We start from the raw sequence: 19,211 nt of genomic DNA, 5'->3' as shown, positions 1-19,211 counted from the left end.
ACAGCTCTTCAGAAGATCAATAGCTAGGATTATAAAAATATTCCAGCACAGACCAATTGCTGCTGAAGAAAGAATTATTACTAAGGTTCAGCTTCACCTTTTTGGTGTTACATAGAGACTATTTACAGCCCAGAAAACTCCATGTTTCAAGATCTGAGATGTCATTTTTAGCTATGCATTCATCTTTTTGGTTCACATCAACTACCATCATCTGTTAAGTCAATAGTTATCTTCCCTACCTACCTCCGAGATGTCCTGAATGAACCCATCAGTCAAGGAAGTCTTCAGTACTCCTGCTGCTGGAAAGAAGCAGCAGCACACACATCAAAAGGAACCAGGCAAGAACAGTTTCTTCATACATCATCACCGAGCTTGTTTTCTTAAACAAAAGTACAAATTACTGCCTTATCTATGTGAAGGTATTTAAGATGCAAACCCAAAGAAAATTGCTATGCTAGATTATGTGCATTTACTGTTAAGATTCTAATAGCCAAGAATTTGATCTATTTAAAATTTACACCAAAGTCAATTTTAATGCTATGATGCAGATGAAAATTGAGTAAGCTCTAAGCTCTAGAGAAGGGGAAAAATGCAGTCTAAAAAGTTAGAAGAGTCTTATACAGCATCTCTGGCACTAGGAAACCTCAGTCCATCTCTACACTACTGGAAGCACATTTCTCACCAAACGCCTGCCTACACCGTGCTTGCAGAGCAGAGGTGCAGCCATCTCGGTATAGGATACTACCTGCATTACAGTGCAGTCTCCAAAAGATTTTAGCCTCATCGCAGAGTACAACAAATACACAGGGCTCACGGTCGACCGCAGCAGTCTTCAGCTATACACTACAGCTGCAGCATCGTACTTTGTTCTCCCTCGTGGCTTCCATTTAAGCTTTTCTTTCTTGTCGCCTCCGAGCTATGCTCAAAGGTCTCCGAAATGACACGCTGCCCTTAAGCCCAGGGTTACACACCACCGAACAAAGCAAAGAAGTAAAATTACCTCGATTTTTCTCATGTAGAACTGAAGTGATCTATACAATATCACGTAAGGAGACGGCTGGAGAGCCGAGATCTGAACACGCTCCCGCCAAGTGCCAGCCTGGTACTCGGACCACACCATGGTTCTGCCTCACTTCTAGAGGCAAATTTTTCAGCTTCATTTTTTCCTTTTTCAGATTCCCTGCTTGGCATGTTAATATGTGTTACAGGGGATAATGCTTCAGCCTCCCGGTCTGGAAACATGCAGTCTGAGAGGATGGTGACAGGCGATAGGCACGATTCGTGACTAGTTGTTAGTTATCAAAGCCTGTTCATAATATTTATCCCAATAAATTAACAGCTAGAAAGCTCAGCGCAATTAGCAGAAAAGCCCAAGGCCTGACGTTGTGCACCTGGCCAGACTTTAATTAGTCAAATGGCAACATTTTTGTACAAATCCTGACAATTAAAGCCAGCAGCTAATCACATTTACAATGCTAGGCTAAATTGTGCACAGATAAAAATTGTAATGAATATAAATTAAAACCGGAGCAGTAACACAGGTTCCAAGGGCCCTTCCTGCAGAGCTCGCTGACCAGCCATGGCTGGGGACAGCAGAGCGGCCTGCTGCCGGGGCAGGTTATATTTTGGTTCTGGAAGGACTGCGCTCTTACTTCGTTTTGGGGTTTTTTTTGCTGTTTTTTGCTTTAACTCAAAACCTGAAACACTCCTGCATTTTGTAGCAGCCAACACAGGAGTGGCAGACCACCTCCAGGTCTCCCTTCTTTGCACCTTCACGTATCATCCCTGCAGCCCCGTCGCTGCCTGTGGCCTCACGCCACACACCTTCCAGCCAGGCGCCGCGCTTCGACGGCCCTCCTTCATCGGGGGGGCTGCAGGACTCGGGTCGAAGGACAGAGACGGCTGAACACCTCTCGCCGCAGCCGACAAGGCAGCCTGCAGCCCGCCTCGCGGTTGGGGGAAGCACTCGGGGGAGCCTCCGGTCCTGGGGCGGCAGCGAGGGCCCGGAGCCCGCGGGCACCGTCGCCCGCATGTCCCTCCCGAGAGAAGTACCCGCATTTTTGCTACGAACACGAGCTGATAAAGGTAACAGGAGATCCTGAAATTCAGAGCTCCTCTTGCTCACTGGATTTTGTTACTAAAACTCTAAGCACTATCATTTAAAATATTAACTAGATAGATAGGGCAAATCCCTCTGGTTTTCACATGGCGGCAGAGAGCTTCTCCCCTCCCTTTGGCGAGGGCGAGCACTTTCGCAGAACAACTTTCAGTGTGGCTCCAAGGCAATGAGATGATTATTTTCTCTGACAGAACCAGCCCCCCTCCCCGTTTCCCCCTCAGCATGCCATTAGCTTCAGATGTATAAATAACATTTTACAATGAGGAATTAGTCTGTTATGATTTCTGTCGATAGGGAGAATGGAAAGGGCAGACTGGCACCAAGCTACAAATTAACCGCTTTAATATATTCCTTCTCTCCCTTTTGAGTTTTCACGGGTGCTTCTAGACACTGCAAAGGCTCATCCTCCTCCAGACAGTCCAATTAAAAAGAAGTTAGATTCGGTGATGCAGTGTTTCAATACAGTACTGTTTACAGCATTTTTCCTTGTTATTTCATGACATCAACAGTTGGCAGAATAAAAACCATGCAATTTGATTTGCTGTTCATGGGGATAACTTCCTCTCCATTTACAGGCTGCTGCTTTTTTTGAAAGGAACATTTTTAGATTGCAATGACAGTGTTTCATTTTCTTCATAAAAACAGGTTTCCAGATAGCTGTGGTTACAGTCACACACTTGAACCAGGCTTAAGTATTTTAAGATTTAACTCTTGCCTCTCTCTCCCCTCTTGAAAGAATTAAAGCCTCCTGAATCTTTTAGTTATCAGCACCGCTTTCCCAAAACGGTCCTGAAGTTATCTGTCCCATCAGCCGTGTAAGAGCTTAGGGCCAGCAGCCACGCTCGAGGAGCGCAGCTAGCCGAAGGCAAGACCTCGAACCACGCGTCTTGTCAGCGGGTCAGCACTGCACCCATCCTTTCCTCCCCATCCCTGCGGCAGGGCAGCGAGCGGCACCATCCCAAACCGGCATTTCTTAACCATTACTTTCATACTGCTTGGGCTGTTGAATATGGAATACTTCCCTCTTTTCCTGAAGCCATGCCTAACAAACCCACCTATGTAACTCCAGTCACAGCGGCGTGCCAGCAAACAGCCACCCATCTACCTAATGCAGCACTGTTTGACACAAGGAGTGATCATCTGGAATGCTTTTCAGAGTTCAGCTATGCGCTGGACACTGAAATACTCCTCTAAGAGGGTGGAGAAAAGCAAGTGTGATCGACATGTCATTTTTATTTATTGGCAGATCATTCACAGTCCCGGCCTCTGTGGTATGAACAACAGGAGGATTTGGAAGGCTTTTTACAAGCAGTCCATTCCGCAAAGATCATGCATTTTTGCAGAGGTTCTGCAAAACTTCCCCACTGCCAATTTCTGTCTAGGCAATAGAAATGGTATTGAAAACTTTTTATAACAGAGTGAACAAGATTTCAGTGGAACTCAAACTATGTGATATAGATAGAAAAAGTAACTATAAGAACAAGTAATGGGAAGCTGTTTCTTACGGTAACAGTTCATTTATAGAAGACCGTTGAGTAGCTGCTTTTGTACTGCTGACAATGCCTCAATGAAATCAGTGACTCTTCAGTGACTTGAAAGAAATTGCAGATAGCTCCTACTTTGATGGACTTTTATTAAGGTGTAAAACTCATTACTAGCAAAGGGCTAAAAGCTGTAAAACTTTGGTCTTCAAAGTTCCAGTGTTAAGATGATGAGAGACCTTGAAAAAATGGGTTTTGAATGGGCTGTCGAGTTCAGAGTTAGAACTGAGCTTTGAGATCCTTATTATTAGAACCACAAAAATTCAGCACCGGGTACTACTTTAGGGTCACAGCTGCTTACTTCTTTCCTAAGAGAATGCTGTGACATTTGGCATGAGATAGGGACTTTCTAGAGTCCCAAGATGAAAATGGACCAGTCATAAGTGAGTCACTAGCCAAGCAGAAAGCATGTACGATAAGGAAAAATGTGCTTATAAGCATCAGGGGACTAGCCACTTTCATCCAGCGGAGACCTACTCACAAACAGAACAATAAATTAGACTGCATGGAGATCCTTGGCCACCAGCCTTTTAAGGTGCCAAGGGAGTATTTCCTTGAGAGGCTCAAATCAACTGATGGTTGCCCAAACTTGCCATTATTTTCAGAATTCACAAGACGTTCTCCAGATCTCCAGCAAGGTGAAATGGGAAGGGACAACTCTGAAGCATGAAAAATAGCAGCCAAGTGCATTACCTTCAGCCATAGCTACAGACCACTCTGACACTGTGGGCTTTGGCCATAAAGGTATAGCTCCCCAGGTGGGCTCTTGCCCATGCAGCTACCACTAGCTTTAGATGTACAGTGTTCATAAATAAAGTCTTGGTTTGACATTTTAATGCATTGCAAATCACCTGTCATTGTTTAGATGACGTCTCAGCCAAGTTGTTCCTTTCTTATGTCTCATTTTTTTGCAGCTTGCTTCTCAAATCTGTGCTCACATTAAATCATAGTACTGTTCCCCTTCTTCACTCCCAAATGAGAAAGAATATCAATGTCTGAGCCAAACACAATGAAATACAGAACTACATCTTCCATGGTTAGATACTGATCTTGCGTTACAATATTAAAAAAAAGCAAAAAGCAAAAAAAAAAAAAAAAAAAAAGCCCAGTAGTGGAATAATCTTGACCTGTAGTTGAAACTGGACATCATCCTACTTGGTTCAGCTTTACCTATCGTCTGACTTCCTGAATGATGTCAGCTATGGAATCTAAGCTACATTTGCTTGAACCTGAACAAGTCCATATGCAATCTGTAACACCCATTTGAATCTATTCTTGCTATTTTTAACTCGGTACGCTATTTTAATTGATATTTAGAATATATTCTACTCTCTCTTCCCATGCAGACAGGCCAAGATTTCCCACAACATAACCATTATTTAAGGATTAGTAGTGGTATTTACTGTATCTGCATATTCTTAAAGAATAAAGGCAGAGAATATTCTTTCTTTATAGAATAGCCTATAACTTGTGTTTGCTTGTGGCTTGAATAAGATCATCACGTTCATGCTCTTCTGCATTGTCAGAAGAAAATACTGAGAAGTTAGCAACATACAAAACCTGACTTTCAGGGACATTTCAGAGTGCCTCTGATGGTGCAAGCTTCAGCACGCTGTATGCAGTGAGATCGTGATGCTCTGAACTGCGTGGCTGGGGAATCCAAGTACTCCCGTGCCTCACCGTGAGCAGCCAGTCCACAGAGCAGAGGTCTCTCGCCCACGTGTATCCTCAATAGCTGTTTCTATTCCTGTCTCTCTGTGAGATGTCAGCCACTTATCCATAGGAAGAGTAAACTCCTTATTGCTTCAAATAGAGACACAGACAATTAAACCAAACTCCTACTTATAAAATGGCATTCAACCCATTTGCCAGCTACAAAAAAAGGACCTACCTCACTTAGATGTTACAGAAAGCATATTCCTAGCTTTCCTAAATCATAACTTCTGCTTTGGGCTTGGAGGACTGTCAAAAAGAGGAAGCAAGTTCAATGATTTTGAAGGCCAGCAGCTCCATCGTTTCTGTAAAGCAAGCGGTCTGATTGCCCGCTGCCTGTTATCCTCAGCTCCATGTAAAGTAGTCATTATCCTGGGAAGGAAACACAGAATTGCTTCTGCCTCTAAAGATATAAGACTTCATTCGCTGGCAAAGTTACACTGCCCTTAAAATCCAGCAAATTTTCACTGTCACAGTATGAGAACAACAGCTTTTCAACACCACTTATTGTACCCATGCTCAAAAAACTATCACAGTGTCATCAAAATCATTAGGTTGTCAGAACTGAGTGAATGTCTCTTTGCCAGTTAAGAAACACTGAACAAATGCCATCAGATTTGCCAGCATAGCTCAGTCATTTTTACAGTATTGTCTTAAATTCAACGTATAATATCACTCTTCGTCCACTTTGTCTCCTTATCTATAATGCCTTAAAATAGAAATAGCTTTAGGAAAGGATGAAAGATGTGCTTAATTTTTGCCAAGTGTGATACCATTAAAGTCATTAGCCAATATTGGTTCCAAGGGGAGATTACGAACAGCAGGAATTTAGCACGCTCCTTCTGCGGGATTAATAGATAAAGTCTGATAGCGGTTTTGTGCGCAGTGACAGCTTGCGGCTGTCAGTTTCTACCATTTCCCAATTAAAAAACTTCAGACAAGCTTACACCATCCAAGGGGCACAAACAGACGATGCAACTGAAGACAAATTGTTACGTGATGTACGAAGGTTTAAAGCTTAGGCAGTTTTTGGCACTGGGACGTGTGGGTTCAGGGAGTGCTTTACTTGGATCGTGAAGCTGCCAGTGTTCAGCTATGAGGTCTCCCAGATTACATAGCATACTATCGTATTTTTAAATGTATCTTTTATGCAGAGGAAGGAGTTCAATAAAAGCTACTTTAGTATGCTGGCTTTTTTCAGTCTTTGAGACAATTTCTATTGCCTATTGTGGTAAGGCAGAGAGCATTCACCTTTGGACCTAATATACCTCTGTAAAGCTATTCCAGAGACACAGGGGACGGCTTCGCCTACAATATGCAGAGTGGAGGCAAAACCAGTCGTTTCTACCCTGATTAAGATGTGCAGTCTGGGAGCGTTGGCAAACACGAACCACAGAAGAGCTGAGGTTGGCAGAGGCCTCGGGAGATTGTCGTATCCAAGCCCCTGGCTCAAAGCAGGATGAGCTGGAGCTGGGTGTCCAGTCTGTGTGCAGACATTGTCTCCAGGGCCAGAGACTCCTCAACCTCTCTGGACAACGACAACAGCCAGTGAGTTAGACCTGAGCCGTGCGAGCCGGGGAGCAGCGAGGGCCAAGCGCTCCCCGAAGCATGGGAGCTGAGAGCTCAGCGCGGTAACACGGCTGGCAGGGAGGGACTTCACCAGCCCGAGCACAGCCCCACGGTACCCATGCAAGCAAGGCAGGCCCAGGAAGGGCAGCTGGGATCAGCCCGGAGTCCAGATTGCCAGACAGGTGTGTGGTGCCAAGGCAGCCCTGAGCTCAAGCTGGGAAGTCAGCCGGTGGGTCAGGGTCCAGGTCAACAGGGTCATAGTCAGGCACAGGCATGGCTGTGATGGACCTGGAGACGGACATACCTACTGCCAGCATAGCAGGGAGCGAAGGCACTGAGCTGAAAGGGAGTCTCCAGGCAGAGGCTGTGGGTGAAGGTCCCATGCGAGGCTGGTCAGGACCATTAAGGTCTATTACTGCGTTCAGGGCCCTGACAGAGAGAACACAAATGAGCTGGAAATATCTTCCCACTGATAAATTGCAGCACAACTCGCAGGGACAGTATGAACCCAAACAGATAAGGGACCCGCACAAAAGAATAATGATCATCTATTCTCTCTTTGCAACGGCAATCCTGAGAAAACTATTAACTTACAAACTCAAAGGCTTTCACAATTCATGATTCAACTGAGTAAACTGGTGGCTTCTTATTATGCAAATACATGAAATGTTTTGTTCTGGGAATATGAAACAATAGATTGGGGCATCTAAAGAACCTTTATTCCTCTGCCTGTCATTATTATACCATCACACTTAAATCCCACGTATTTTGCCATACGAATCCAAGGCAGTAAGAGGTTTCCTGCCAGAAATATGCCTCTGGAGTAGTTGTCTTTTCACTCTGTGTTCTCCAATGGGAGAAGGTTTCTAGGTGAGGTCAAGGTCATATAGCTTTCTAACTTTTCTTGCAGCATAGGTAACTTGCTGAAAACAGACTGTAATAATGGTGTAATAAACGCTTCACCCATCCCACCATTTTTTTTAAGGCAACAGCTTATGATTTTGATAAAATCTTTTCATCGTCGTATTTTGTGATTTATAGTCTTCACTGTGCATAAGCTAGGGCACTCGAAGACCTGTGGACAGTGTACTTTTGACTGTCTCAATAGCTTAAGGCTGAAATATCTTCTCACACTTACTTGACTCAAGGTAGAAAAATACTCATCTTTTCATCAGTCCTTAAAAATTAATTTTTCCTTTCCATTTTTCCTTAGAAAATGAAATAGATTATTAGAGCTTCAGAAAGGAAGAGCAGAGATTACAGATTACTTTTGTTTCCTTCCCTGCGATGCCAAACCCCCTGACCTGTTTCCTGATCAGAGTTAAGGTTAGTTTTTTTCAAGCTTTGGCATTTCTGAACAAAAAAAATCTGTTATAATAAGCAAGAGCAATAATTTAACAGACAGTCCTACAATCACCAAGACTACCATATCCTAGTGAATAATGTTGCAAATAAACAGCTTTGGATTGTATTTTAACAAGAAACTCCAAATCCTCATACTTTTTAATAGAGGAAGTATGAGCATATACAGGACTTCTCCTGGAAGAATACATCCAATTTATTTTACAAGAAACAGGACTAGACAAAGCCTGGATGCTCAAATTATGCCAGTTCCACTGCAGTAATGTATCATACCTGCCACTCTATGTTGTCTGCAGAACTTGGCATCTGCCCTTCTCCAGTCTTGCATACTGGAGTTTCTCACCCTACCAGGCTGCTGTATTTGACCAACCTGATCTCCTTCTGTGACCAGGTGACCCGCCTAGTGGATGAGGGAAAGGCTGTGGATGTTTTCTACCTGGACTTTAGTAAAGCCTTTGACAGCATCTCCCACAGCATTCTCCTGGAGAAACTGGCTGCTCGTGGCTTGGACAAGCGTACTCTTCGCTGGGTGAGGAACTGGCTGGATGGCCGAGCCCAGAGAGTTGTGGTGAGTGGAGTTAAATCCAGCTGGTGGCCGGTCACAAGTGGTGTTCCCCAGGGCTCGGTTCTGGGGCCAGTTCTGTTTAATATCTTTATCGATGATCAACGAGGGGATCAAGTGCACCCTCAAGTAGGTTTGCACGCAACACCAAGCTGGGTGGGAGTGATGATCTGCTGGAGGGTAGGAGGGCTCTGCAGAGGGATCTGGACAGGCTGGATCGATGGGCGGAGGTCAATCGTATGAGGTTTAATAAGGCCAAGTGCCGGGTCCTGCACTTCGGCCACAACAACCCCATGCAACTCTACAGGCTTGGGGAGGAGCGGCTGGAGAGTTGCCCAGTGGAAAAGGACCTGGGGGTGCTGGTTGACAGCCGGCTGAACATGAGCCGGCAGTGTGCCCAGGTGGCCAAGAAGGCCAACAGCGTCCTGGCCTGTATCAGAAATAGTGTGGCCAGCAGGAGTAGGGAAGCGATTGTGCTCCTGTACTTGGCACTGGTGAGGCCACACCTTGAATACTGTGTTCAGTTTTGGGCCCCTCGCTACAAGAAGAATATTAAGTTGCTGGAGTGTGTCCAGAGAAGGGCACTGGTGAGGGGTCTGGAGCACAAGTCTTATGAGGAGCAGCTGAGGGAACTGGGGTTGTTCAGTCTGGAGAAGAGGAGGCTGAGGGGAGACCTTATCGCTCTCTACAACTACCTGAAAAGGGGTTGTGGTGAGGTGGGTGTTGGTCTCTTCTCCCAAGTAACTAGCGATAGGACAAGAGGAAATGGCCTCAAGTTGCGCCAGGGGAGGTTTAGATTGGATATTAGGAAAAATTTCTTCACCAAAAGGGTTGTCAAGCATTGGAACAGGCTGCCCAGGGAAGTGGCTGAGTCACCTGGAGGTATTTAAAAGAGCTGTAGATGTGGTGCTTAGAGACATAGTTTAGTGGTGGGCTTTCCAGTACTAGATTAATGGTTGGACTTGATGATCTTAAAGGTCTTTTCCAACCTAAATGATTCTATGATTCTATTTATAACACTGTCAAATATCATCAAGCAGTCATCACACTTTTTATGTAGAGATCAACAGTTTAATGCTCAGTCTAAAGAGAAAAATGAGTTTGTCAGCATGCATCTAGATGTGCAGCCGTTTTGTCCTTATCAGAAAAAACAAGTCATAGCATGTCTCCCAAGGAGAGTATGGCAGTGACTCAGAAATGGCAGATAATCACCAGCGCTTTTAAAATGGTCTGGCAGAGCTTTTTATAATGTTTGTCATGCTACATGTTCAGGATTAATTTTTGCCAAGAGATTACCATCTTCATTCAAATTAAAGATATTAAATTAATACCATGGAAGTTTCAAGTTCACTGGAAAGTAAAAGTGGATTTGTTATAAACAGTCAGGACTTGCTTTAAGATTATACAAAATCCAGTAGAGTATTTCCATGCCTATATTCATCTCCTGTGTAATCCAGAGTGGGGAAAATTAAGGCAAAAATCAAAGACATGCTTTGCATCAAGAATTATCAAGAATCCTTCGATGGTTCAAACAGAATAACAAAAGCAATACCACACCAGCTGGCCACCAGAAAGACTGAAACCTAATTAGCGTGCAGGCATGTATTAGTTTCCAACCAACTGCTCCAATAAAGCCTTTCCTTTTATATGTAATACTTAACCGAACTCCACTTTTGGTGCTGAAAGGATCTGTCTAAAAGCAAAACAAAATATTCAGAACATGTTCATACTTAAATCAGAACAGAAAAAAATTCAAACACTGAGCTTTCAATTTTTAAGAGCTGCATTTAGGAGAATTTCAAACACATTTTCATAAAGTCATAGCCAAGTTAATTTATGAGATGAAAATAAGAATGTTAGATCAGTGCAATGCTGTATTTCATGCTTTCAGATCATGAGGCAAAAGAAAAATTAGTAAAGAAGATGCTTTAGTGTTTTACTAACCCCAATCCACAGGTCTTTTACTTCTTGGCTTCATATAATTAGTTGCTGGGTAGGGATGGGAGAAAAGAAATAGATGATAAATGCAATTTAATTAAGTAGAAATTTAATTAAATAGCATTTCCCAATAAAATGTCTTCACAAAACAGACATTGCTTTCAATCAAAGAAAACATGAATACTAAATCTTATCATTTGTTGCCCCATTGAAAAATGGAGAGTATGGTTTTGATTGTCTCTAATGCATGAAGTTTACAAGTGAGAAAGTGTATGTTCCAAAATAATTGTTGTCAAACAAAATGTTATGATACAAAGAGTTACAAGTGACAACAGATGTGAAATCAGGATCAAGAGACTGCAGATACATCTCAATGGCTGTCAGCTTCCTGACAGAGCCAAATCGTTCAATGCCAAACCATTAACTCGCTTCAATAGAAGCTGCCCTACAAGTGGGAGCAAGGTCTCTTCACCTGTATAAATACAAAAAGTATATACTGAGATGGCCAAATGATGTTAACTTTTTTATTAACAGGCTACCCATCAGCTGACTGAAGAGCCAAGTAGGAAGGTGTTGAACACATCTAATTATTTCAAATTAGAGCATCTTTAATACAAGTTATTATGAATCCACCTCTTGAACTATGAAGATGATACCTAGATGGGCAGATTGAGCAAAGCTGATGAAGTCTGTACTGAGAAATATGCTCTGAAGGAAACTGGTATCGGGGATTGGAGGATAGATGTATACAAGCACCTATTTCACTTCCATTTGACAAAGAAAGGTGGGGAACTTAACACACTACCTTTGCTGTAGCAATGCCTTTGTCCTATTAGCTTTGTTTCATAAAGCTATCCATCACCGAGAAAGTTACGTCTAGAACACCTACAAATACCCAAGTCTGCAAATGATGTAGCAGTTCAAAACTTAACAAAGTTGTAAGTACTTTTTTGATATCTCAGTTGAACCTGAATGTCCACAGAGAAACAATTCTTGAGCAGCTCTTACTGTCTGTCAGTGATTTTTTTTTTGAGAGAGAGAAGGCTACTCTGCATGAATACCGAGAGAATAAAGCTTTGTTGTATAAACTGACAATTTAAAAAAAAAAAATTATCTTCCAAACTATGATCTGAAACTCCTAAGACAATGAGGAAAGACTGGCTAGCACATTCCACACAAAAAGATCTTTCCAAAGAGCTTTGGAAAGCTAGCGTTAATATTCCAAGTCCTTCTGGTTTGTTACACACACACAGAGGAAAAAATTCAAAGTACCTACACAGCTAACGAGTTGCTTAAATTACTGTGTTAGACCGAATTTAAAGCAAAGCAATCTCATGTTATATTGTTTCCACAAAACCGAGAAATTTGAAAAATTAAAACTAGTTGCTGACAACTCGGAGCTACCACAGTACCTTCCTCAAGACTACTCAATGCCCACTTTCTTCCAGCTGAGGCTCCCCCAGTTCCGTAACTCCCCCTTGTAGCAACCTCCTGTACTTCCCACCAGAAACAAGATTCTGGCAACACAGCCAGGTGACAGAAGGCCTCCTGAGGCCCCTCGGTGCCTGGCCACGCGGCAAGGGATTGAGACACACAGTTGCGTGGAGGGCAGCTGGGAGCGAGACGCAGCCCAGTTCCCCTTTCCTGACCGGACCTGCTGCCGGTGGCCCCAGGTGCCTCGGCAGGGTCCTACAGCTGGGTCCACAGAGAGGTCTCTTCCAGGGGCTGCACTGAAAATCCGTACCTGGAAAATAGAAATTTGAAAACTTTCTAGTTTGAAGTTCTTAAACCACCTTCCTGATACTGGTTACACATTCTCCTGATTTATCAGACACCAGAAATCGTACCAACTGTATCACAAGCTCCATGCTATGTTTACAAGCAGTTACAATAGAGCTAGTGCCCGTGAAGACAGACCAAAAAAGCAGCATCGATTTCTAAATGTGAATACATTACAAAGGAATTATTCTGGTAAAGCAGTTCAAGCCCCTTTAATATGGTGAAAATGTCCATTCTGGTTGGAAAGAGAACAAATAACACAATAAAAACACTACTACTTTTTAAATGCTGGAGAATGCCACTACCCATGAGAGAATGCGAAATGCAAACAAACCTCAGTAAACAATAAAGAGTGTATAAAAATGCAGTTTAATCTAAATTTTCCTGGAGCTAAATGCTCCATCTCATTTCATACCACAAAAGGGAGTAAGAAAAAAAAAAACCATAAACAAGAAAAAGGAAAAAAAAATCCAGGAAAAAGACTTGCTCATAGGGAGGGAAAATATTTTAAGAAGTCATTAGAGCAACAACCTATCCAGAGAGAATAAATCTGCAAAGCAGCAGCAAAACAAGCTGCCCAGTCTATTTTATCAGAGTTGGGCTTTTTTCCTGTTACATGATAAACAACTGGCATCCAAGCTGCCAATTATTTAACCATGGTGAGACTTTTAACTCCATTTATGAGGGAAAAATAAAGCTGCTGTAAATTTAACACTGCACAACAATCTACAACAGCTGCCTACAAAATTTACTTTTACGTCCTTTTTTATCTCTGTCTCTACTAGTACTGTTTCATCAAAACGTACAGAGAAATTGGTATCTCTCTCGCACTGGTTGAAAGTTATTTCTGTCCTAGTCAAAACATTACAAATACTTTTGAAATAATTAGGTAAATGGTAGATAACATGATTCTGCCTCACCATTCAGATGGCTCGGTTTCATCACAATTTATGTGCACAATGGAATTTCTCTGCATCAGACACAGCATTTTCCATTGTTTGTAGAAGCGTAAACTCTGTGTCATAGTTTCACCCCAGCCAGCAACCAAGCCCCACGCAGCCGCTCGCTCACTCCCCGCGGTGGGACGGGGGAAAAAGAATCGAAGGGTGAAAGTGCGAAAACTCGTGGGTTGAAATAAAGGCAGTTTAACAGGCAAAGCAAAAGCCACGCACACAAGCGAAGCAGAAGAAGGAATCCATTCACCACTCCCCATGGACAGGCAGTTCAGCCATCGCCAGGGAAGCAGGGCTCCATCCCTGGAGCGTAATGGTGACTTGGGAAGATAGACGCCATCACTCGGAACGTCCCTCCCTTCTTTCTTCTTGCACAGCTTTATATGCTGAGCATGACATCATACAGTATGGAATGTCCCTTTGGTCAGTCGGGGTCAGCTGTCCCGCTGTGTCCCCTCCCAAATTCTTCTCCCCACCCAGCCTGCTCGCTGGTGGGGTGGGGTGAGAGGCAGAAGAGGCCTTGAGCCTGTGTAAGCACTGCTCAGCAAGAACAAAAACATCCCTGTGTTATCAACATCGTTTCCAGCATGAATCCAAAACGCAGCCCCATACTAGCTACTGTGAAGAAAATTAACTCTATTCCAGCCCAAACCAGCACACTCTGCTAATTATTACTGGCCAAAAACTGAAAAAAAACCTGATTGACTATTGTTCACAATGACTTAAATGTTCTCTCATTCCAAGTGAGCATCAGCAAATGGCATACCAACTACCATTTTGTCCATCATGTTACTCAAAGCTTGAATTGTATCAATGCATTGTTTCTCCTCTTCTTGCTTTGAATCAGAAGATTTTGGAGTTAATCATCTGTGTAGTTCTATGTAGTCACCTTACGAACTAGTTTGTGAATAAGTGTAAACTTTACCACATTAATTTCTCTAATCCATCTTCAACCTCCACCTACTCTCTATAAAATTTGAGAAAATTGGGACATGAGTCACTATAACCACAATCTTTCTGATTATAGATCACAGAGTTTTTCAGGGGTCATTAAAAGCCCTGACTCCACTCTTTATGGAATCAGACAACTGCCAATAAGGACACCTTTTGAATACACCAACTATTACAAAACCTCATAGTTAAAGCAGGCTTGGGGAAAATTCACATGTGTCTTTGTACTCATTGTAAGAATATTTCAATTAAAAATTAAATAGTCTCAGTGTACAACAAGGAATGCATAATAAACAAACGTGCAACTATACGGAGGCCACAAGCTTCCTGAAAAGTTTTAAGTATATGTCAGTAAAACATAAGTTAGCAAGCATCTTTCTCAACCATATGAAAGATGTTAAATCAGAAGAATGCTGGATTTCTGTAAAGTATGCCTGCTGAATGACCACAAAAATACACTCTTTTCTGTAGCTAACTAGAGAGAACAAGGCACATTAAAACAAAGGAGCTACTGACCATTAGTTATTGACTTCAGAGTCCACTCTTCAAATAGAGGCTCAGAGATCTTTCTAAATGATGGACAGAAAATCACATCCTTTGTCCAAAAACGACCCAAATACTAACATTCAAGGAAAGAAGCATTCTCAGCTTGTTCTGTGCATGAAGGAAGGTAAAAAGTATTTCTCAGCTTAAGGTGGTCACACAGACTAGACAGTTATTTCAAAAAGCAGAAAGTACTAAAAGAAAAAGAAAATGAATTTGTCACAAAAGTCAACTGCAAACAATTAAGGATTCCACAAAAACTCTAGCTAATGAAAGATGTTTCCTTCTTTATTATTGTGTAATACTTTTTCCACAGAAACATGGTATTTACAAATATACACATAAAGACTGCTGATCATAAAATGTTACTGAAGAATTAGTCAAAAAATCAATTTACAAAAACCAAAAACTTTCCAAAGATATTCTGGCTGAAAAAGTTTAATGAAATTTCAAGGAGACGCTTCTGTACAGAAAGATAGGTTTTAGCTCCTTGAGTTCTGGTAATATTAGACAAGTTGTGAACCAGGTGAGCTAAGCTCAGCTGTACATTTGAGATGAGGCAGTTTTTTTCATATTGTTCTTTTTCCACACAATTTCTTGATGGCCAGTTCAACACGTCTCAGGAGGCACTAGTTTGTATGTTTTTGGAAGCTGCAAGCATTGCTCTCACTTTGGCCATAAGATCCTGTAGCAAATAAAAAGAAAATGATCAGACATGCCTGGGCTTTGAACAGAGCTAAAGCATGTGATTGCAAAAAACCTGCACAAAAGGATTTTCTTATGCTCCAGTCACATAGAATGTTTAGATTCATGGTCATCAGATAGTAACAGTCCCTTGGCTAAATGAGTGAAATAATTTGGAGAAAGTTCCTATGACAGCAACTGAAGGCTGTTTTTACTACAATGCTACAAAGTGCTCTGCATAAATACAGTTTCTATACAACAAAACACAGCAATCATGCCAACTGAAATGGAAAGAAACTGTGATTGTTTCTTCACAAAAACTGTAATTAACACACAACTACTAACCACTGAAGGTTTAAAAACAAGAAAAAAAAAAAGGGGGAAAAGAAAAAAAGAGAGTGAGGTGGTAAGAAGAGAGTGCTAACAATTACTCTATAACAGAAAGCTCTTTTTGTTTGCTTTGTATACCTGAACCAAAAATTTACATAGCAGCAGTATTGTCATATATGACAGAGTGATTGAAACATTAAGATTGTTGTAAAACCAAACAGCAACTCTTAGTCTTATCCAGCATCCAGTGGGAACAGTATTACAAAAGGAAACTAAATTTCATGTAAATGGCATTGAGTAATTGGGTTGCAAAAAATAATTGCAAAATAAAAAGGTAATGAATTAAGTTACTTAAAATGTTTCTTCACAAATGCAATATAAACGAATTAAAATTCGTAGTTCTTTTAAAGCATTTTTCATCTGAAGCTCTCAAAACACTTCATAGGGGAATTCAGCATCATTATTCCACTTTACAGATGGAAGGATCTGAATGAGAAAAGGTACTGAATTGGTCAGGGTCAGCCAGCACACTGGCAGCAAAATAATCTTACTAATAATTAGATAAATTATATTTCTTCGGGCCCTTAAAGATAAAAAATTGTTAAACTGATTTATATTTGGAAATATCTTGCAGATTCACAAAAGTTTCATTGCTCTTTTTTACTTTCTGCAAATAGTAACTAATAACTGCATTTTAATATAGCAATCTTTGCTCCTCTTACAGCTGCACTTCAAGCAAGTAGACTAATATTAAACTAGCAAATGCTATGCCATAAGCAGTATTTTACCCAAGAAATGCACGAACCAATTACCTTTGTCTGAAGGGTATATGCTTTTAAAGGGTGTGATGTTTACTCTACTTCGAAGACCATGATGCAGTTCATATCTCATTTCTCATATCAGGAATACCCATGCATTTGTTTGGTAGCCTAAGAAGTGCTATGGCGTTAATACTCCATTTTCTTTCTCTGGTCCCTATACTTGCTATTTTATATTTTCCTGAATATTCTTGTTTTGAGTTTCTCATTGAAAATGGACCAAATATGGCATGTAAGGTACTAGTCTACTAGTATTAATTCCCAACTATGACTATTTCCCTAGCAGAACTAAATCTTTGAACAATATTAATTTATTGAAAGAATAATCTGTGCATTGGAAAAAAAAAAGATAATATAAAAAGCAACTCTGATTTTATATTGTAAATTTTCCAAAACATAATTAAGAGGTTTCCTCCTCTAAACTTTGCATACTCAATTGAAAGAAAGCTAAATATGCATGAAGACTCTAAGAGGATGAATGAAATAAAAAATTTTAAAGAGTGATATCATGCAGCAGCTTTTAAAAAAGGAATGGAATGATTTTGACGGAGGTTGGGTATCTTAACACAGTGTTAGGGAAGCTGAATGCATTTACATTATTGCACAGCATATAAAGGCACATACCTGATATGCCATGATTCACAGTGAACTTGAATATATCAATGAAATCATAACGACAATAGTTCAGAGACATAAAAGCAACAAAGGTAAGACCAGTGAGTTTAAGATACTGCTTAATGCAAGCATACACTTACTTCAGAGTTTGCAAGAGGACCTGTTTTTCCTCTGCTGCCAACACTACAAACTTAGCCTTTTCCAAGGCATTTCTCCATCGTTTCTTCCATGAAGCTTGTTAAAAGCACTACATGGTAAGATGGGCCCTCACTAATGCCTGCTATTGGTAACTGGGGTATTGTAGCATAATGTGGACTTTCATATCTTAACAGTGGATATACTGCAGCGTAATGAATTTAGCTCGGTCTTTAGAGGCTTGATTAAACCTGAAAGGACAGTAGCTAGAGAAGCAACAAAATAGTTTTTCTCATAAACAAACAGATTAAGAATGACAACAAACATGTCTCTACATCATATGCAAAGCTCAGAATTGTACACAGTAGTAGGAGAAGAAAATGGTATGATGGACACTTAATTAGACAACATGCTCTGAATTTGTACCTGAGTGATTTTACTCTGCACTGAAGACACAATTGCTGAAGAGATTTGGCCATCTTTTTCCTGAGAAACTCCCCTGAAAAAGTAAAATTAGAATTAGAAATTTATAGTAAATGTTTTAAAAATGCATTTCTCTCACCATCACAATTTTGGGTTTAATTGTACAAGTCTCATGTTAGTCAAAAGTTCTCTCATTCAGCTAGAACCCATGATAAGTCATAGTCAGAAGAGTTACTCGTCCAACTGATACAGAGAAAAATGAACAGCCTAGGCATTTTTGACAGGACTGTTCTATATTGTGTAGAAATAATTTAATTATGAATCTTGCACTCTATTAAAATTGTGCTTCAAAGAGTTATGCTGAGGAAAGGGAGAGGGAGAGGGAGAGGGAGAGGGAGAGGGAGAGGGAGAGGGAGAGGGAGAGGGAGAGGGAGAGGGAGAGGGAGAGGGAGAGGGAGAGGGAGAGGGAGAGGGAGAGGGAGAGGGAGAGGGAGAGGGAGAGGGAGAGGGAGAGGGAGAGGGAGAGGGAGAGGGAGAGGGAGAGGGAGAGGGAGAGGGAGAGGGAGAGGGAGAGGGAGAGGGAGAGGGAGAGGGAGAGGGAGAGGGAGAGGGGGTGTGCTAACATTTACTCTGTAACAGAAAGCTCTTTTTGTTTGCTTTGTAAAGCTGAATCAAAAATTTACATAGCAGCAGTATTGTCACATATGACAGAGTGATTGAAACAGTAAGACTGTTGTAAAACCAAATTAGAATTTTCTACACCAGTTTTACTATAAGAGTATGTTGAGATGTTTGCTCCAGTAGGCAACAGAGATTCAATGTCTTCATTAGACTGATGAACTTAGTGCTGCCCTCCCAGTGTCTTCTACTTTTAATATGCACACATTACACACACAGAGAACTCCTCACCATTGAAGTTAGGTCAAAAGACACACAGTCAAGAAACATCATCTCTGCAGTATCACAGTAAAAGAGCATATTACCTGGAGCGTTCCTGGCTGGATTCCCTGCTCTCCACAGGAGAGACACTAGTTGAATGTACAGAATTTTTGTGTGTGGATGGTTTGCCTGGTGACATGGATGGTGATGGAGACCTAGCTTTGGACTTGGTACGTGATCTAGACCGCCTCTTCTTCTTCTTTTCATGGGGACTTCTGCAAGAAGAAAATACTTTAC

General features: G+C 41.5%; 1 protein-coding gene across 1 annotated transcript in view; it reads right to left on the bottom strand.

Moving 5' to 3' along the window:
- Positions 1 to 15,632: 15,632 nt before the first annotated feature.
- Positions 15,633 to 19,211, bottom strand: part of SFSWAP (splicing factor SWAP) — a gene marked incomplete at its 5' end in the record, with an annotated part of 50,468 nt that continues 46,889 nt past the window's right edge. The window contains 3 exons of the mRNA XM_082007559.1: positions 15,633 to 15,715; positions 18,039 to 18,111; positions 19,019 to 19,189. Coding sequence (XP_081863685.1) covers positions 15,650 to 15,715; positions 18,039 to 18,111; positions 19,019 to 19,189 — 310 coding nt within the window. The 3' untranslated portion in view covers positions 15,633 to 15,649. The remainder of the gene's footprint in view (positions 15,716 to 18,038; positions 18,112 to 19,018; positions 19,190 to 19,211) is intronic.

The sequence above is a fragment of the Phaethon aethereus genome, assembly GCF_964289735.1.
Source record: "Phaethon aethereus genome assembly, chromosome: 17".
In the NCBI taxonomy this organism is placed as follows: domain Eukaryota; kingdom Metazoa; phylum Chordata; class Aves; order Phaethontiformes; family Phaethontidae; genus Phaethon; species Phaethon aethereus.
Note: the sequence above shows the minus strand (reverse complement) of the source record. Positions and strands in the feature narration are given on the sequence as shown.